General features: G+C 37.9%; 1 protein-coding gene and 1 pseudogene across 1 annotated transcript in view; one reads left to right on the top strand and one right to left on the bottom strand.

The window, feature by feature from the left end:
* DNAJC27 (DnaJ heat shock protein family (Hsp40) member C27) overlaps positions 1 to 18,009 on the top strand; it is a 70,757-nt gene that overhangs the window by 40,704 nt on the left and 12,044 nt on the right. The window contains exons 5-6 of the mRNA XM_069071955.1: positions 10,042 to 10,164; positions 17,154 to 17,314. Coding sequence (XP_068928056.1) covers positions 10,042 to 10,164; positions 17,154 to 17,314 — 284 coding nt within the window. The remainder of the gene's footprint in view (positions 1 to 10,041; positions 10,165 to 17,153; positions 17,315 to 18,009) is intronic.
* Positions 6,827 to 9,991, bottom strand: LOC138149088 (carboxypeptidase N catalytic chain-like; annotated as a pseudogene).

Genomic DNA, 18,009 nt, shown 5'->3' with positions numbered 1-18,009 from the left:
AATTCATTGGTGGGAGAGACTTCCTCAAAAAAACAGTTTCATGGGTGTAGAGATACTGTATTTGGTAAAAAGAAACCTGGATTTACCATGAGTCTAATCTTCAGGGATTTGTTGCTCAAGGAGACTACTTCCTATGAGAGAATAGTATGCCTTTGTGGACAATATCCTGCCTCAGGAGAAGTGGGGATCAGAGGTTGTAGGGGCAACTGGCATTCAGAAGGGTGGGAGGATATGGAGTCAAAGAGAAAACTGCATGGGAATTGGGAATGAATATTATTGGGAAGAGGAGAGGGGGTAGAAGTAGACTGCACTATTTGGCACAAAGGGACATTTCTACCTTAGGGCAATGATTCTGTTTCCATTGCCTCCCCGAGGAATTGATATTTCTAAGAATGAGGCACAAGAGAAAAAAATGAGAAAGGGGAATGATGAAATAACATAGAAATTGTTTAGAAGCGAGAACTCAAACTTGGTATTTTAGAAGCTTCTATAAAGAAAACAAAGAAACTAAAGATAAATAACTATAAAGTTTATGAAACATCATAAAAATGTAGAAATGATGAAAATGGAAGAGAATGAGTAGAATAAGCTAAAGAAATCCTTTTTAGTCAAGTCATTAAGCTTTTATTAAGTACCTACTGTGTTCTAGCCAGGGTGGGGAACCTATGGACTTGAGGCCATACGTGGCCTTCTAGGTCTTTGGGTGCAGCCTTTTGACTGAGTCCAAATTTTACAGAACAAATCCTTTTATTAAGAGGATTTGTTCTGTGCAGTTTGGATTCAGTTTAAAAAAAAAAAATCTGGCCTCAAGGCCCTAAGTTCCCCACCCCTGTTCTAGACACTTTATTAACTTCTGAGGATACAAAGAAAGGCATTAAAAAACCAAACTTGACCCAGTCCCTTGTCTCAAGGAGCTCACATTCTTACGAAGGAGACAAACTGCAGATATTTAATGTACATAATCTTATGGATAAAAAGACATTCAGGATAAATTAAAAATAGGGAAAGAGAGAAGGGACAAACATGAAAGTCTCCTTGGAGAAGGGGGGTTATAGCTCTCTGGTGATTACTTAATGGGAATAGAAAGGAATTTACATCCCTTATCCATGTCAGTCATACATGGCACTTTTATAAAAATTAATCATTTTGGGGTCATAAAGACCTCACCAAAAATGTACAAAAGCAGAAATAACAAATACATCATGTACTAAAAATAACACAAAAAATTATAATCAGTAAAAACCCCTTAAAGGATTTTAAAGTAATTGGGGGTTCAAATAATTATAAAGCACTGTTGGGTCAAAGAATAAATAATAGAAACAATAAAAATAAATGGCAGTACTGTAATGAGAAAACATTCTGAAACTTGTGACATGCTGCTAAAGCTATTCTGAGAGGGAAATTTATAACTAAACATTTTCTTCAACAAAAGAAAGAACAAATCAGTAATTTGGGTGTGCCATTAAAAAACTTGAACAACAAATCAAAAATTTCCAACTAAATAACAGTTTAAAAATTCTGAATATTAAATGAAAGAGTAATATAATTGAGAGCAAAAAGATAATTGAGTTAACAAATAAACTAGAACATACACACACACATATATGTATAGACACACATTTTGCGGGGGGGGGGGGAGGCAAAGCAATATATATACACATTTTAGAGGAGGGAAGGCAAGGCAATTGGGGTTAAGTGACTTGCCCGAGGTCATATAGCTAATAAATATGTCAAGTATCTAAGGCCAGATTTGAACTCAGGTCCTCCTGACTCCAGGGCAGGTGCTCATATTCACTGAGCTACCAAACTGCCCCTAGGATATATTTTTTAAATCAACAGTTGGCTAACCAGATTTTTTTTTAAGAGAAAAAAGAAAACTATTGCAAAAATGGAAAAAGATAATTTACAACAATTAAGAAGAAATAAAGGAAATCATTAGAAACCATTTTGCCCAGTTGATATATAACTTAGAAGAAATGGAAGAATATTTACAAAAGCATAAAATACCCAGATTAATAGAAAAAGAATAGATTGTTTAAATAACCTAATATCTGAAAAAAGAAATTGAGCAAGCCATTAAAAAAAAAATCCCAAGGTCTAAAGTGTTAATAAGTAAATTCTGTTGGTCCAAGAGCATTTCATTATTTACAATAATAAGAAAAAGAAAACTACTGTATCCCTTGATCATTTATTAGTTATAGAACAGTTGTATTCTTTATCCAACCTCAGACACTTGACGCTTAACTAGCTGTGTGACTTTGGGCAAGTTGCTTAACCCCAATCACCTTGCCTTCCCACCTGTGGAAAAAAAAAGATGATTTTCCCCAGTTACCTGTTTCCCTTGTTTTATCTGCATTGGTTTTGTTTGTGCAAACATATACACACAGAGCTTTTAAGTTTTATTTAATTAAAGTTGTCCATTTTACCTTCCATAATTCTCTTTATCCCTTAAGTAGACATGAATCTTAGCCATAGATCTGAAAGGTAATTTCTTCCTTGCTCCTCTGATTTTTTTTGGGTGGGGTTGGGGGGGGAGGATTGGTCTTAAGTCATGCATCTATTTGGTCCTTATCTTGGTATATGGTGTAAGATACTATTTTACCAGTTTACTCTCTCTTTTCCCATTTTCATCTGTTTTCCTGGCTACTTTCCAGTTTTCCTATCAATTTTTGTCACATAATAAGTTTTTACCCCAGTAACTGGGGATTGTATCCTATTCTCAACCCTCATACTTCTTTTTGTTTGTTTATTTTTAGTTTTCAACTTTCATTTCCATAAGATTTTGAGTTACAGATTTTATCCCCTTCTTTCCCCTACCCCCACCCCAAAATAGCAGTTCTACTGAATACACCTTCCCCTAATTTGCTCTCTCTTATATCCTCCCCCATACCCACTCTGACTTTCTAGTAGGGCAAGATGGATTTCTATAACCCTCATACTTCTTGACCTCTTTGAAGCTAGCTCCATTACCTCCTTCTCTTGGATACTTGCTCCTCTCTAGATTTTCATTCACTGCCCCCCCCATTCCCCGATCCCCTTCCCCCACCTCCATTCTCTTATGTCTGACCATTCCTTGACATTTTCTTTTGCTGGGTCTTTTCTCTTGCCCTTTAACTATGGGTGTCCCTCAAGCTCTGCCTGTGGCCCTCTCCTCTTTTTCCTTTATACTATCTCATAATTATTATCTTTATGCAGATGATTCTCACATCTTTTTATCTAGCCCTCATCTTTCTTGACCTCCAGTCTCATATCATAAACTACCTATTGACTATCTTGAATTGGATGTCCCATAAGCACCTCAAATGCAGCAAATACAAAACAGATCTCCTCATCTTTCCCCCATATCCTCCCTGTTTTCCAAACTTTTCTATTTTCACGGGCACCACCATCCCCCAATCACCCAAGTTTGTAATTTCAGTATCATCCTCATCTCCTCAGTTCCACTCACCCCCCATATGCAGTATGTTATCTAATCTTGCCATTTCTACCTTTACAACATTTATTATATGTGTTCCCTTTCTATTCACACAGCCACTATCCTGGTGTAGCCTGTTGGCACCTCACATGTGGGCTATTATATTAGCCTTCTTCTGTTTGTCTCCTCCCTGTTTCAGGTCTTTCCTCATCCCATCTTCTATTCAACTGCCAAAGTGATTTACCTAAAACTTAGTTCTGCCTATGTCACTCCCCTTCCTCTCTAAAGCTCGGTTCTGACCATTTCACTCTCCTTTCTTCCCCCTGCCCCCATATCAGTAAGTTCCCTTTTATCTTCAGTCTCAAGTATAAAATAATATACTATTTGGATTTTAAAGCCTCTAAAAACTGACTCCTTTCTATCATTCCACTCTTCTAACATTTTACTCTATCTTCTGACTCTGTACCTTTTTAGTGGCTCTTACCCAAGTCTGGTATTCTTTCCCTCATCACCTTTTCCTCATGAGATTTCCTGGCCTCCTTCAAGAACTCAGCTCAGATCCCACCTTCAGTAAGGTAACTTTTCTGTCAGTCCTTCCACTGCTAGTACCTCCCTTCTATAAAGATGTAAAAGACATAGAAGACATAAATCAATGCTGCTCTTTGGACTGGATCTATCTAGCAGAAAAAAAACTAAAAGGAAAATATATAAAGTTGAACAAGTTTTTGGAAAATTTAGAGCTAAAAAATTTATGACACCTTTTGAATAGGCTCACTGAAGAATATACATATTACTTTGCATCATATGGTACTTTTATAAAAGGAGACCAAGTATTTTGGCATGGAGAAATTAAAAATAAGTATTAAAAGACAGAAGTGCTAAACTCATCTTTTACATATCATAGAGCTATAAAAATACAACTCTGATAAGGCAAACACACAAAAAGGCAGATCTAAATGGAGATATACTAATGAAATCCTAAATATTTAAAAAAGAAAAAGTAACATTATCAGTAATTATGTAAAAGACAGTGATAAAGATGAGACACCATACTAAAATTTCCAGTATTCAGCTAAAGCTGAGCTTGGAAGAGAAATATGTTCCTAAAAATAGATAAAGATATAGAAGATAAATGAACTAACATGCATTTAAAAAATAACGCAGGTGAAAATAAGCACAAAAGAGGAAATCTTTAAAATGAGAGCAGAATTGGGTAAATTTGAAACAAAAAAATTACAGAACTGGTGAAACTGAAATCTGATTCATTGAAAAGACTAACAAAAACTGATAAAACTTCAACTAATCTGATTTATAAGAAAGCAGAAAATCAAATAAACTAAATAGAAAATGAACAAGGTGAAATCACAGCCAAACCAAAAGAAATAAAAGAATTATCAGAACATATTATGCACAATTATTTACCAATACTGAAAACAGAAAAAAAAAATAGAGGATTACTGTTGGAAAATATAAAACACTCAAACCAACAAAACACCAAATAGGAATCTTAATCCAGTCTCAGAAAAGGAAAGAGGGGTTGCCAGGTAGCATAGTGAGTAAGAGCACCGGCCCCAGAGTCGGGATGACCTGGGATCGAATCCAGGCTCTGATACTTAGCACCACACCCAGAAATAACTGGCCGTGTAACCTTGAGCAAGTTACTTAACCCCGATTGCTTTAAAAAAAAAAAAAGAAAATTTAAAAAAAGAGAACTAGCTGCAAAGGAATTACATAATTACATTATAAAGGAATTACATAAAGAAAAAATACTTCTGGTCTGGATAGATTTATGGGAGAGTTCTATAAGCCTTTTAAATTAGAATACACTTATTTTCCAAATTTGACTAATAAAGCACTCTACACATTATTTATGAAATGAATAATGACCTGTACCAAAACCCAAGGAAAGAAAAAGGAGAAGAGGGCCAATTGCATTAATGAATTTTAAATATAATCCTGTCAGACAATACAGTTGTACTAAGGAGTCATTTGTTGTGTCCAAGTTGGATTTATACCATGATGCAAGGATGGTTCAGAATTATTAAAGTGACATAATTATATTAAAAACAAAAAGATGCACAGTGCTACCAAAGTTAATTTCTGGTTTAATACTATTAATTTAATAGCATTATAATTTAATTATCAGATTACAAAAGGATACTTTACAGAGCTAGATGCCAAAAAACATTCATTTGGAGAAACCACGTTTTTTTTTTATTAAATGAAATAATAAAAAAGCAATGAAGTAATTTCTAACCTCAAACTATTATCACAACAGCAGTCATCAGAATCATTTGATAAATCAGAAATATAAAATTCTATAACACTTAATAAACCTAAAAACAAATTACTTAGGAATACCCTATCTGGTAACTATTAGGAAAACTGGAAAGCATTCTGGCAAAAATTAGATTTAGACCAACATCTTATACCACATTCTATGATAAATGGAGACAAAACTTAAATATTAAAGATCATACCATAAAATAATTAGAAAAGAAACAGATCATACCCTTTCCTACTCTAAGTAGGAAATGTTTTCTTAACCAAAGAAGAGAGATAATTACAAAAGATAAATAGATAATTTTGGTTACGTGAAATCCATCTGCACAAACTAAGTAAATGTATTTGGGATAAGAAGGGAGGCAGTTGAGGGGGGGGAAATCTTCATTTCCAAATTATGATTTTTCAGATAAGGGTTTGTTCTACATATAGACAACTATTAGAAATATAGACAACCAAAAGTCAAAAATGATAGATAAGTAATCAAAGATTATGAAGAAACAGTTCCCAAAAAAAGAATTACAAATTATTAACAACTGTATGAAAGAATGATCTAAATCCCTAATAAAAGAAATGTAAATCAGAACAATTACAAGGTTACACCTCAAACCTAGTAAATTGGCAAAGATGACAGAAAATGGAAATAGTTTTGGAGAGGTTGTGGGACAACAGGTACAGTAGAAATGACAAAGAATAAGTATGGCACTGAAGAAAAGATGTGAGAAAACACACCCCCCTTTGTTTGCAGAAATCTAAAGTCCACAGACACCATTGCATATATTTTGGGGGTATTTTTTTTTGTTTTGATCAGTTTTGCCGTGTTTTAGAAAACATCCTTTATAATACCCTATGACTCACTGGGAGGAGGAAAACAGGATCGTGGGGAAATTTAAGTGATGTAAAACAAAAGACAAAAATGTACCTTTTTTTCTGAATTCATTTTGTATTTAAATGCCTCACAGGTAACAAAATAGATAGCTTCATCTTATTATCTCTTGGCCTCTTTTTTCATCCTAGTCTAGACGACTTTGGTTTTAAGGCAGGAGTGACCTGAAGTGACCTGAACTCTGCTACACAATCAAGGTCTGTCTCTCTGTCTCTGCCAGTTTCTCAGGATGCCAGCTTCTATAGGAGGGTTTTGCCATTGGGAGCCTTGATAGGAGCTTTTTGCTCAGTGGATTCTTTAGTAGTGTCTTTAATGAGCTAAAAGTTAACTTGCTTTGGTTCTACAGGTCCAGCTGTCACAGTTGTGTGATCCATACCTAGGTGCTGTGGCAGTGACAATGTAAGTCGCAGCTGGAAGTAATCACCTTGCTTACCTGAAGTGACATCATGAACAATCTCATTAATAGAAATCATTGCTCCTGCAATGCCATTGTTACTTTCATCAAGTATCATTCCCTTGATACTGTAGTGAACTTCTTCCAGGAAACTAATCACTGCCTCCCAGTTGCCAAGCCACTCCCTTTGCAGCTCTTCCTGGCATGGAAACTTATTGTAATTCAATTCCAGAATGATATCAAAGCATTTGGTATGGAGGTAATTGAGGTTTTTCATTCCCTTGCTAACAGAATACTAGGAAGCACCATTGGTGATGCCATTAGGAAAGTAATCTCCACATTTCCAGCCCAGGTGCATCCATCCATGTGCATAGGAATAGCCTTTGGCCAGCTTTCTGAAAAGTTTCTCATCCAGAGTGGGAAAATCAACAGTATTACGGAAACCCCGAACCTAATGCTTATGGGGCTTATCATATGGGTAATTGGCTATATAACTGTACCTCCATAAAGAGTGGCAGAAAGAACAAGATGGATTCCATCTACTGTATAACAGCCTCAATCCCCATTTCCACCTGATTTCTCCAGTTGTCTAGAAGGGGTATGTGTAGTGGTTGGGCTCCCACTGTTCTCATTGTAGTACATGTAGGTATTATGATCTGGAAAGTTTCGGTTTAGGTCTATTCCATTGGCATTGTTCTGGCCAGTAAGATACTCCTTAGTGTGTGGGCCCTGGTCTGCAGCTACTGCATAACCACCCAGGTTTGGGGAAGGCAAGAGGTGAATCATTGTGTCATCAATCAGCTAGACAATGTGTTCACTCCTCTGGCGATATTCTTCCCACAGGAACTCACACCGTTCTTACAGGAGCTCTCTCCTCAGCACTTCACTCCCATGGGTGTTTCTGACATACTTAAATTCTGGCTACAAGAACTTGTGCATCCCAGGGAAGTCACTTAGAGATGCTGAGACATGCTGTAAACGTTAGTGATGTGGGGTCATGCATTATGGACCTTGTGTAAGACCTGAATTTATCATCATAATGATGATGTTGATGTCACAGAAACCACCCTACCTAACAGCAGCAGGAGCCAGGAAAGGGCTGAAAGTACTTCTGACATCTGCCCAGCCCATTTCCTTCAGAGACTCCAACTTTTCCAGCCCTGACTTCTCACCAGAATCCAGGAACACCCAAGTTTTCTCCAGCTTCTCCTGAAGAAGACCTCGGCCCTACTGAAGAAAAAAATGTATCTTTAAAATAAAAATAAATACAAAAATTTTTTTAAACAGATTAGAAATAAGAACAGAGGGTAAAATGGAAAGAAAGGAGTTAAAAATCCTGAATTCAATATTCTGATCTGTAAACATTTGGGAGATATAGGAGTTAATACTTTAAAAACTAAAATAGAACTTATTTTGTTAAGTTTAATAGATGAAAGAGATTTAGAAAATTAAGATAGATTTTACTTTTATACAATAGTAGGAACAACAGTAATAATGAGTGGAGTTATATAGCATACATGAGAGAGCTAGGCAGCAATGATAATATGTCACAAGGTCAGTAATAGTAGCTTTCTGTAAGCAATCCAGACTGCCTCAAGGCTCCACTGTATTATTTAATATTTTATCATTGCAGTCTCCCCAAATCCTCCACTACCTGCTACTAGTTCAACACAGCTTATCTGTAAGCAACTGAAGTTTCTTCTTTACAATATTTGACTTTTCCTGGCCTTTCCATTACAGTAGACAAATGTGCAAATACAGAATGTGATCCAAGGCAAGGTGGCATTGCTTTTGAATGACAAACCCGCAACCTTGTATTAAAGCTGTGTCATTGCCCCCAGGCTTGTAATATTCAAGTTGTATGGCATGGTTGATAGAGCACTGAACTTGGAGTCAAGATCTATGTTCAGATCTTGTCACATTACCTGTGTGACCACAAACAAGTTATTTAACCACTCAGAGGCATGGCGATAATAATGCCTAGAGTGCTGTCTCACAAGGTTGTTGGGAAGTTTAAGTGAGATAATGAATGTAAAATGCACTGCAGACTTTGTTGTTGTACAGTTGTTTCAGTCATGTCCAACTCTGTCATGACCCCATTTGGGGTTTTCTTGACAAAGACACTGGCGTAGTTTGCCATTTCCTTTTCTGGCTCATTTTACAGATGAGGAAACTGAGGCAAACAGGGTTTGATGACTTGCCTAGGGTCACATAGTAAAGAATGTGAACCCCATAGAAAAGTGTGGGGCTCAATTTGAACTCAGGAAGATGAGTCTTCCTGACTTTGGGCCTCTATCCACTGAACCACCTCACTTTTCCCCTGCAAACTTTAAAGTGCTATAAAAATGTTACCATCATTGTTGTATTGTTCTTGAAGATCAGGATGTTCAAGGCATGAAGTTGATTACTGTGTGTACTCCTACATGAGTTATACCAGAAAGCACAAAAGTATGTTAACTGCATTTGGTGTGTTTGTTAGGCTCTACAATTGACCCAATCATTGAGATCCATTGATAGGGAGTGTGAAATGTGTCCTATTTATGGCACAATAGGCTATAAACTCCCAGGAGATGAGACCATTCCATTGAAATGTTCAATTAGGAAGTTAATTGTGTATCTATCAGCTGAAAGCTAAGCAAGAGGAACAAAGTATTTGTAATCATTATTAATATCATTGATTCCATTACCATAATTCAGTAATTACAATTATATTTTCTTCTTTTTCACACATATTATACATTTGCTCTATAACTTAACTACTGATGTTCATTTTTGCACAGGGTAGGTAAACTAGAATACTCATGATTGAGTGGTTTCTGAAGCAGCTGTGGGTCACTTCCACTGCTCAATACTCAGTGAACTATTTCTCATTCTCTTTGTTCCTTTTTCTCATTACCTTTTTCATTTTCATTTTTCCTCCTCCTTTTTCCCCCTTTATTCCTACTAATGATACTTACATACATGCTTAGCTTCACTGACAACTATTTTAGATGAAATGTTTGGTTAAGCCACTCTATAGGAATAAAAAATTATTAAATATAACTCTCTTCCTTTTTGTTTAAGATTGACTGTAGCAAGCATCGCTGTGTAGATGAAAGTGAAGGACGCCTTTGGGCTGAAAGCAGAGGGTTCTTTTATTTTGAGACTTCAGCACAAACTGGAGAAGGAATCAACGAGATGTTCCAGGTAATGTAGTCATGTAGGGATTGTGCCAGAATTGACCCTGTCATATTTTAGTTTAAGTTCTAAGACGCCAACAAACTAAAAAATGTATTTACTAAGAAAATGAGTGAGTCATTGTTCCTATAAAATAAGCCCCTTTATGAAAGGAAATTTCTTTGTATCTGCCTATCTTTCATTCTACTTATTATAGACCATTAAATAAGAAAAGAATTTTCTAAAAGACTTCCTTTGACCTCTAAGCAAACATTAGCAACTTGCTGAGAACTTAGGAAGGGGTATCATATGTGTGTGCCTTAAAAACTGAGACCTTGTTGATAATGACTATTGATTCCTCTTCACCCCTGAGTTACAAAGATTGTAAGGGCAACTTCTAATACTGGCTCCTGGGAGAATGTCACTAAGTGTGTTGTTGAGAGCAGAGTTTGAGTATGTAGAGAGGATGGAAAATTAGAATTGTATTTAGAATGATTAGTGGTGTGAGTCAGAGGGCAAGTGAAAATGTACTGTACAATAAATAAGCTGGCATGGATAGAGATGGAGAGGGTAGGTAGTGTTTGGATGTGAATCCATAGGCATTTTAAGAGGGATAATGAGACGCAGGTCCCTACATGTTTTGTCCTGACTCTGAAGTATGATTCTTCAGAAGGTTGGGGTCCCCCCAAACATCATAGTGAACCTTTATTTGTAGGAGGAATGTAAGAAGAACAGTGGATTAAATTAGGCACAAAAGTAAAGTGAGTGTTTAGCTAGCAAAATTAAATGTATTCTAGGGCCCACTCTACCCTCATGGAACAGTTCCAGCATCTGATTACTGTGATGTGATGACAGAACTTTGTCACATTCTGTACCTGAATGGTACGGTTCTGAGTCCCTGAACAAGAAAGGAAAATGTCTACTTAAGGCCCACATAGACCCAGAATATAGCCTCAGAGAGTGGGAATGAAAGTGCATCCATGATATTTATCTTTCAGAACCATCAACGGTTTCCTGTTTACTGTATCAATCTGTTCTTTTGAGTCAGTGATTCTTAGTAAGTTGGTAACTAAATGAATATCAGTGAATATGGTCTATTTTGTATCTTTAAAAGTCCTAGCATATTCTACCAGTAGGATTATTCCTAATTAACAGGGCTAGAAGAGGACTTCATCGTCAATATTCCTACCAGACAATCTTGAAACCCAACATTAACAGGAAATAATCTACCTCCTGTAGCTATAGATGCTTTGAAGCACTGTAATTTTAAGTCAGCATTAATATGGTCCTAGAACCTTCCATAACTCTTCTTTAACAATGTAAATCTTTTTAATTTTTTGCTTTATTTTTTGGAGGGCAGTTGGGGTTAAGTGACTTGCCCAAGGTCACACAGCTAGTTTTTTTGTGTGTGTTACGTGTCTGAGGCCAGATTTGAACTGAGGTCCTCCTGACTCCAGGGCCAGTGCTCTATTCACTGTGCCACCTAGCCACCCCAACAGTGTAAATCTTATGCTTATCTGATAGAAAAATATCCTCAGAAACTAACACTCTTTAAAAATAGGGCTGTTTCCAAAGCTTCTTGTGGGATGTTTTTTATTTCTGTTTTTGGGTAGAGAGAAGTGAAAACCTGTAGATTGGGGAATGACAAAGCAAATTGTAGCGTATGAATGAAATAGAGGATTATTGTGCTATAAAAAATGAAGAAAGGGCCTTCCCCCTGATACAGTGAAGTGTGTAGAAAATTTTTAAGGTGGCTACATAAAGAAGGACAACCTCAAAAGACTTAAAAACTCTAATTAGTGCAATAGTCAACCACAACTCCAGAGTACTGATGATGAAGCATGCTTTCTACCTTCTAACAGAGAGGTGATAGAAATCAGACCCAGAAATCAGATAAGCATTTTCAAATATGTAGATTCATTTTGCTTGCCAATTCTTATTTGTCACAAGAGTTTGTTTTGTTTTATTTAATAGGGGAGGGAATTTGGGAAGTGAATGAGAAATAATGATGTAAAGGAAAAGAAAGAAGTTGTTGAATTTTTTTAAACTTAGAAGAAAATAGATGGAAATTTGGAGGAAGGCATAAGCATTATAGTTTTTCTCAAACATACTGAATTTGTCTTATGCTTTTAAAAAAGGACATTTTGTTTGTAATGGAAATGTTCCATTCCATATACATACCTCTTTTTTTCTCTTCTTTTTATATGAAAATATTTATGCTATTTGATGTATATCAAGCATAGAATAAAAAAGAAAAGGTATATTTTTTAAAAAGAAGAAATAAGCCATGTAAAAACCATTAACTTTTCTGTATATTATCAACAAAACCCAGCAGACAAATTCTATTCAGAATTACTGCAAAAGGGCAGCTAGGTGGCTCAGTGAATAGAACACCAGCCCTGGAGTCAGAAGGACCTGTGTTCAAATCCAGCCTTAGACACTTGACACTTAACTAGCTGTGTGACCTTGGGCAAGTCACTTAACCCCAATTGCCTTGCCCTTCCCCCCTCCAAAAAAAATTACTACAAAACATATAAAATATATGAGTTCACCTACTAAGACACATAGAGGAATTATATGGACATAATTATCCAGCACTGTTTAAAGAAATAAAAGACAGACCTAAATAATTTTGGGGAGATTGATTCGAGCTGTGACCATAATAATATAAATGACATTGCTATCTAAATTAATTTGCTTAATAAATTTTTGGTCAAACCACAAAAGTCGTTATTTTATAGAACTAAAAAAAATAATATCAAAATTCTTCTAAAGAAAAAAGTCAAGAACCTCAAGTAGGAAGGAAGAAAACCTCACAGTACCACATCTCAACCCCTAGACCACTGGTTCCACTTCCAACCAATCTCCCCAGTTCCTACCCAGGAGAGTAACTCCTATAGAGAAAGGGCCCTGCTATCTCTGCCACCATGTACACCAACTTCCATGGACAAGAAAGGAAACCTAAAAGCCCAAAGAACAGTAGCACCCTTGAGACCACTGGCTGTATTCCAGCGTGGCTGCCATAGCCATCATCCAAGGGAGTAATCCATATGGGAGAAGGACCTGCCATCTCTGTCTCACCAATTGCCAACCAACTGCCCTCGAAGGACAGACAAGCTCAAGAGCCTTGGGAAAAGCAGCCCTTTCCATAGTACCAGCTCTACTTCCCAGCCTTGCCACCAAAGCCATCACCTAGGAAAGCAACCTTTATGGAGAAGGGGCCTGCCACATCCTAAACCAAATGCCAGCCAATTACCGGTGGCTAGCAGAGTCCCAGGAGCACCAGTACCCCCCAGACCACCAGCTCTGCTTCAGTTTGTTCACCACACTTACCATTCAGGGCAGCAGCCACTGTGTAGAAAGGGCCTGCTATCCTTGCTACCACCTATACCAGCTGCCAACCAAAAATCAGTGATAGGCAGGTGGGCCCAAGAGTCCTAGGAACAGCAACACCCTCCAGACCAACAGTTCTTTTTCCAGTCTGGCTACCACAGCAGTCATCTAGGGGAGTGACTCCTGTGAAGAAGGAGCCTCCCACCACTTCTTCCAGCTACCAGCTAACTTCTTGTGACAGGCAGGTAAGCCCAAAAGAAACTGCCAGTTTCCCCTCTCCACCTGTTCTACTGACCTAACTTCTGGCCCCTTAAGGATTTGTTCTGAGAAGTTTGTATTAAGTCAAAGGGCCACACTTGAGGACGTAGAGGGCTTTATGAAGAAGCAACCTGGCAGCTAACTCCCTCTACAGCTGTGCTTCCTCAGCAACCACAGATACTGAAGTTCTTAGAAAAGAAAGTTCTCAGTGCCAAAGTCCTAGGTCCTACAGAATGGTTCACCAGCAGAAACTGACATGTTTTAGTAATGAAGATGACACAAAAATAATGCATTACCTCATACCCTGCTACTGTACCCTAAGGATACCTGGGTCTTTCATCTGACAACAAGTACATATGTAAGTATATGCAGAATAAATAATCATAGCACTCTCGTTTGCAAAGATACACACACACACACACACACACAATCTTATTCTCACAACAATCCTATGAAATCTTTGCTGTTATCCCCATTATATAATTGAGAAAACCAAAGCTGAGAGAGATTTAATGGCTTCCCCAGGGTCATACAGCTAGGAGGCGTGAGAGGCTGAATTTGAACTCAGGTCTTCTTGACTCCGAGCACTCTATCTGCTGTGCCATCTAGTCATCTAAATACAAATAAATAAATATCAAGAAGTATTCAGGACCATTTCAGAATAAGGATGCTAGCTTTTGAGGTGAACATGAAAGGCTTCAAGTAGAAGGTGTTTCAGCTGCATCTTGAAGGAAGGGAAAACTCCCTGGAGGCAGAGGTAAGGAGGGAATACTTTCTAGGCATAGGGGACAGGCTGTGCAAAGGTGTGGAGACAGGATAGAGTCATGTGTAGGGGGTGGCTAGATGACCCAGCTAATAGAGCACTGGCCCTGGAGTCAGGAGGACCTGAGTTTGAATCCGGACTCAGACACTTAACACTTACTAGCTGTGTGACCTTGGGCAAGTCACTTAACACCAATTGTCCTGCCCTCCAAAAAAACAAACAAAAAAAAACAACAGAGAGAGTGATGTGTGAGGAACAAAGAAAAAGCCAGTTTGTCTGTATCATAGAATCTGGGGGCAGGAGTAATTCCTACAGTGAGACAAGAAAGATAGGTTGGGGTCAGGCTGTGAAAATCTCTAAAAGCTAAACAGAGAAGTTTATATTTGATCCTAGAGGCATGAAAGAGACATTGGAGTTTATTGAGTAGTGCAGAGGTACGGTCAGATCTATGCTTAAGGGAATTAAATTAATTGGAAACAGAGTGGAGGATGGACCAGAGTGCAGACTTGAGACAGGGAAACCAGTTGCAGTATTCTCGGTATAGCATCTGCAGCAGCACCTCTGGTACACTAATGCAATATTAGTGAAAACTTAAATTATTTCACCCATTCTAGAAGTCAGTTTGAAACTATACCAGAAAAGTCACGAGACTATACATTCCTTTGACCCAGGGTTGTCCTATTAGACCTATATCCCAAAGAGATCAAAGAAAGAAAGACTTCTGTATTCAAAATTACGAATAATAGTATTTTTGTTATAGCAAAAAAAGGGAAAATGAGATTCCCATCAGTTGGGGAGTGAGTGAACAAGTGATGGCATAAGAATGTATTATTAGAATACAGAATGATGAAAGGAAGGGTTTCAGAGACATCTGGAAAGATTTGTATGAACCAGTGCAGAGTGAAGTAAGCAGGACCAGAAGAACAATGTGTACATTGAGTACAGCATTATAATAGAAAACAACTGGGAAAGACCCAGTCAGAGCAGTGACCAGTCATGACTGCAGAAGACCACTGATAAGCCTGCTACCCACCTCCTAACAGAGGAATAGTGGAATAAAGGTGCAGCATAAGGCATACACTTTTAGACACAAACAAGGGTTGCATTTATTTTTCTTGACTTCTTATTTGCCACAAGACAGCATTTTTTTTTAGTGGGGGAAAGAAAAGTAGTACTAGTGATAGTGATACTGGGGGATTAAAAAGTTGTCAGTTAAACATACATTTGTTTGTTTTAATGAGCAGGAGAGAACAGAAGAAAGGTCAGAGACAGAAAAGCAGGACGACTTTGGGCCAAAATACTCTAAAGTCACCAGCTGTGCATGACAGAATTAGGCAGCTTCCAATATATTTTTTTGCTCATCTTCACTGTATACAGAAATAGTCATGTTTATATGTTTTCAAACTTTAGAATAACAAAAATTAACATGTTAAAGCATTTATTAAGCACTTACTATGTTTCAAGCCCTGCAAGTGTTGGGAATAGAAGTAAAGAAGTAAGAAAATCTCTAGCTTGCATTCTAATTAGGGGAAACAAATAAAAAAAGGCTAAGGTACAGGGCAGATGGAAAGTCCTGGTAGTTTTTAGAGTCATTGGCAGATGACATGGCAATGACAGAACAGATGGTAAGGCTTGGTGGACATTACTGTATAGTGCAAGGCAGATGTCAAGACTCAGTGGATCTCCATATTGCCAAAAGAATTGTAGTTGGTGACTCCTTGCTCATCCAAACATTCTGAGCAGCCATGTTGGGGGTGTCAAGGAAGGTCTAGAGAAGTCAGGCCACTGCATCCGAGGCCATTATCACTTATCCTGACATTTGATTTGCCACTGGACTTCAGTGACTCTGGAGGAAAAAATGAGGCTTAAGACTTTACACAGCTCTGCCTCACTTAAATCTAGTTCCTGCTCAAGTCAAGACATCACCCCTAATTTCCTTCAAGAATGAAGGAGCAAGGGGAGGCTAGGTGGCGCGGTGAATAGAGGAACAGCCCTGGAGTCAGGAGGACCCGAATTCAAATTCGGCCTCAGACACTTAACACTTACTAGCTGTGTGACCTTGGGCAAGTCACAACCCCAGTTGCCCTGCATTCCCTCCTGCATAAAGCAAAAGAAAAAAAAAGAATGAAGGAGCAAGGGCGGCTAGGTGGCACAGTGGGTAGAGCACCGGCCCTGGAGTCAGGAGGAACTGAGTTTGAATCTGGCCTCAGGCATTTAACACTTAACTAGCCATGTGACCTTGGGCAAGTCGCTTAACCCCAATTGCCCTCCCTTCCCCCATCAAAAAAAAAAATGAACAACAACAACAGAAAAGCTGGGTCCACAACCATTGAGAAAGGGAAAAGTAAGTCTAAAGGTCAGAATGGAGCAGAGGCCCTGGTCTCCTCCTCTTAAGGATAGCTGGGGAGGAGGAAAGGGAACGGTGACATTGGCAGAAAAGTTGGGGAGAAGGACTCCCTTCAGCACCTTTTTCTGTGGTGGACTGGTTTGGAGAGGGGGGCCCCCACTGTCTGTGCTTTTGAATTAGATACTTATTTAATACCTTTTAACAACTTCATTCATAACTTATAAAGATGATTAGCAGTTTTAATAAGTCTCATCATTGTCATAATAAAGTGCCAAATCCAGTTTTCCTAAGGTTAATTCTCTAATGCTTTGTTTACAGATGTTTTATTCTGCCATAGTTGATTTTTGTGAAAATGGTGGGAAACGTCCTGTAACAAACATCAGCATAAGTTTCACCAAAGAGCAAGCTGATAACATTCGCAGGATTCGAAACAGCAAAGATAGCTGGGATATGTTGGGAGTCAAACCTGGAGCCACAAGGTAAATGGTTTTTCAGGACCCCTGGTGTTAGGACTCTTAACCAGTTTGATAATTAGATGGGTTTTGATGGACCATTGATTTCACTAGTGTAGGAAACTTGACCAGTACAGACTAATATTTTTCAACTTAGAATCATTTTTTTAATTGGATTATTTATTTCTCTTTTTTATTTTTTAGTTTACATATTCCTTTCCCCAAGATTTTGAGTTACAAATTTTCTCTCCATTTTTCCCGTCTCCACCACCCCAAAACAGCGATTTCACTGAATATCCCCTCCCCCAATCTGCTCTCTCCCATATCTTCCCCCATCCCCACTCCGACTTTCCAGTAGGGCATGGTGGATCTCTCTGCCCCAGTGCCTGTATATCTTATTTCCCAGTTACATGTAAAATAATAATAATAATAATATATATATGTGTATATATATATATATTTTTAAACATTTTATTTTAAAACTTTGAACTTCAGATTCTTTCCCTTCCTCCTTTGTCACCCACCCTTACTGGGAAGATAAACAATTCAATATAGGTTGTACATGTGTTAACTATGCAAAACATTTCCATACTGGATATATTGTGAAAGACTGACTATATTTCCCACCATTCTGTCCCATCCCCTGACTTGTTCTATTCTCTACTTTGATGCAGTCCCTTTTCAAAAGTGGGTGCTTCCAACTTCCCTCCCCTCAAGCCTGC

Source organism: Petaurus breviceps, unplaced genomic scaffold (assembly GCF_028583685.1).
Source record: "Petaurus breviceps papuanus isolate PSGF00001 unplaced genomic scaffold, PetGlider_PUasm1.0 90845, whole genome shotgun sequence".
Taxonomy (NCBI): Eukaryota; Metazoa; Chordata; class Mammalia; order Diprotodontia; family Petauridae; genus Petaurus; species Petaurus breviceps.
This window is presented reverse-complemented; position numbering and strand designations above follow the sequence as displayed.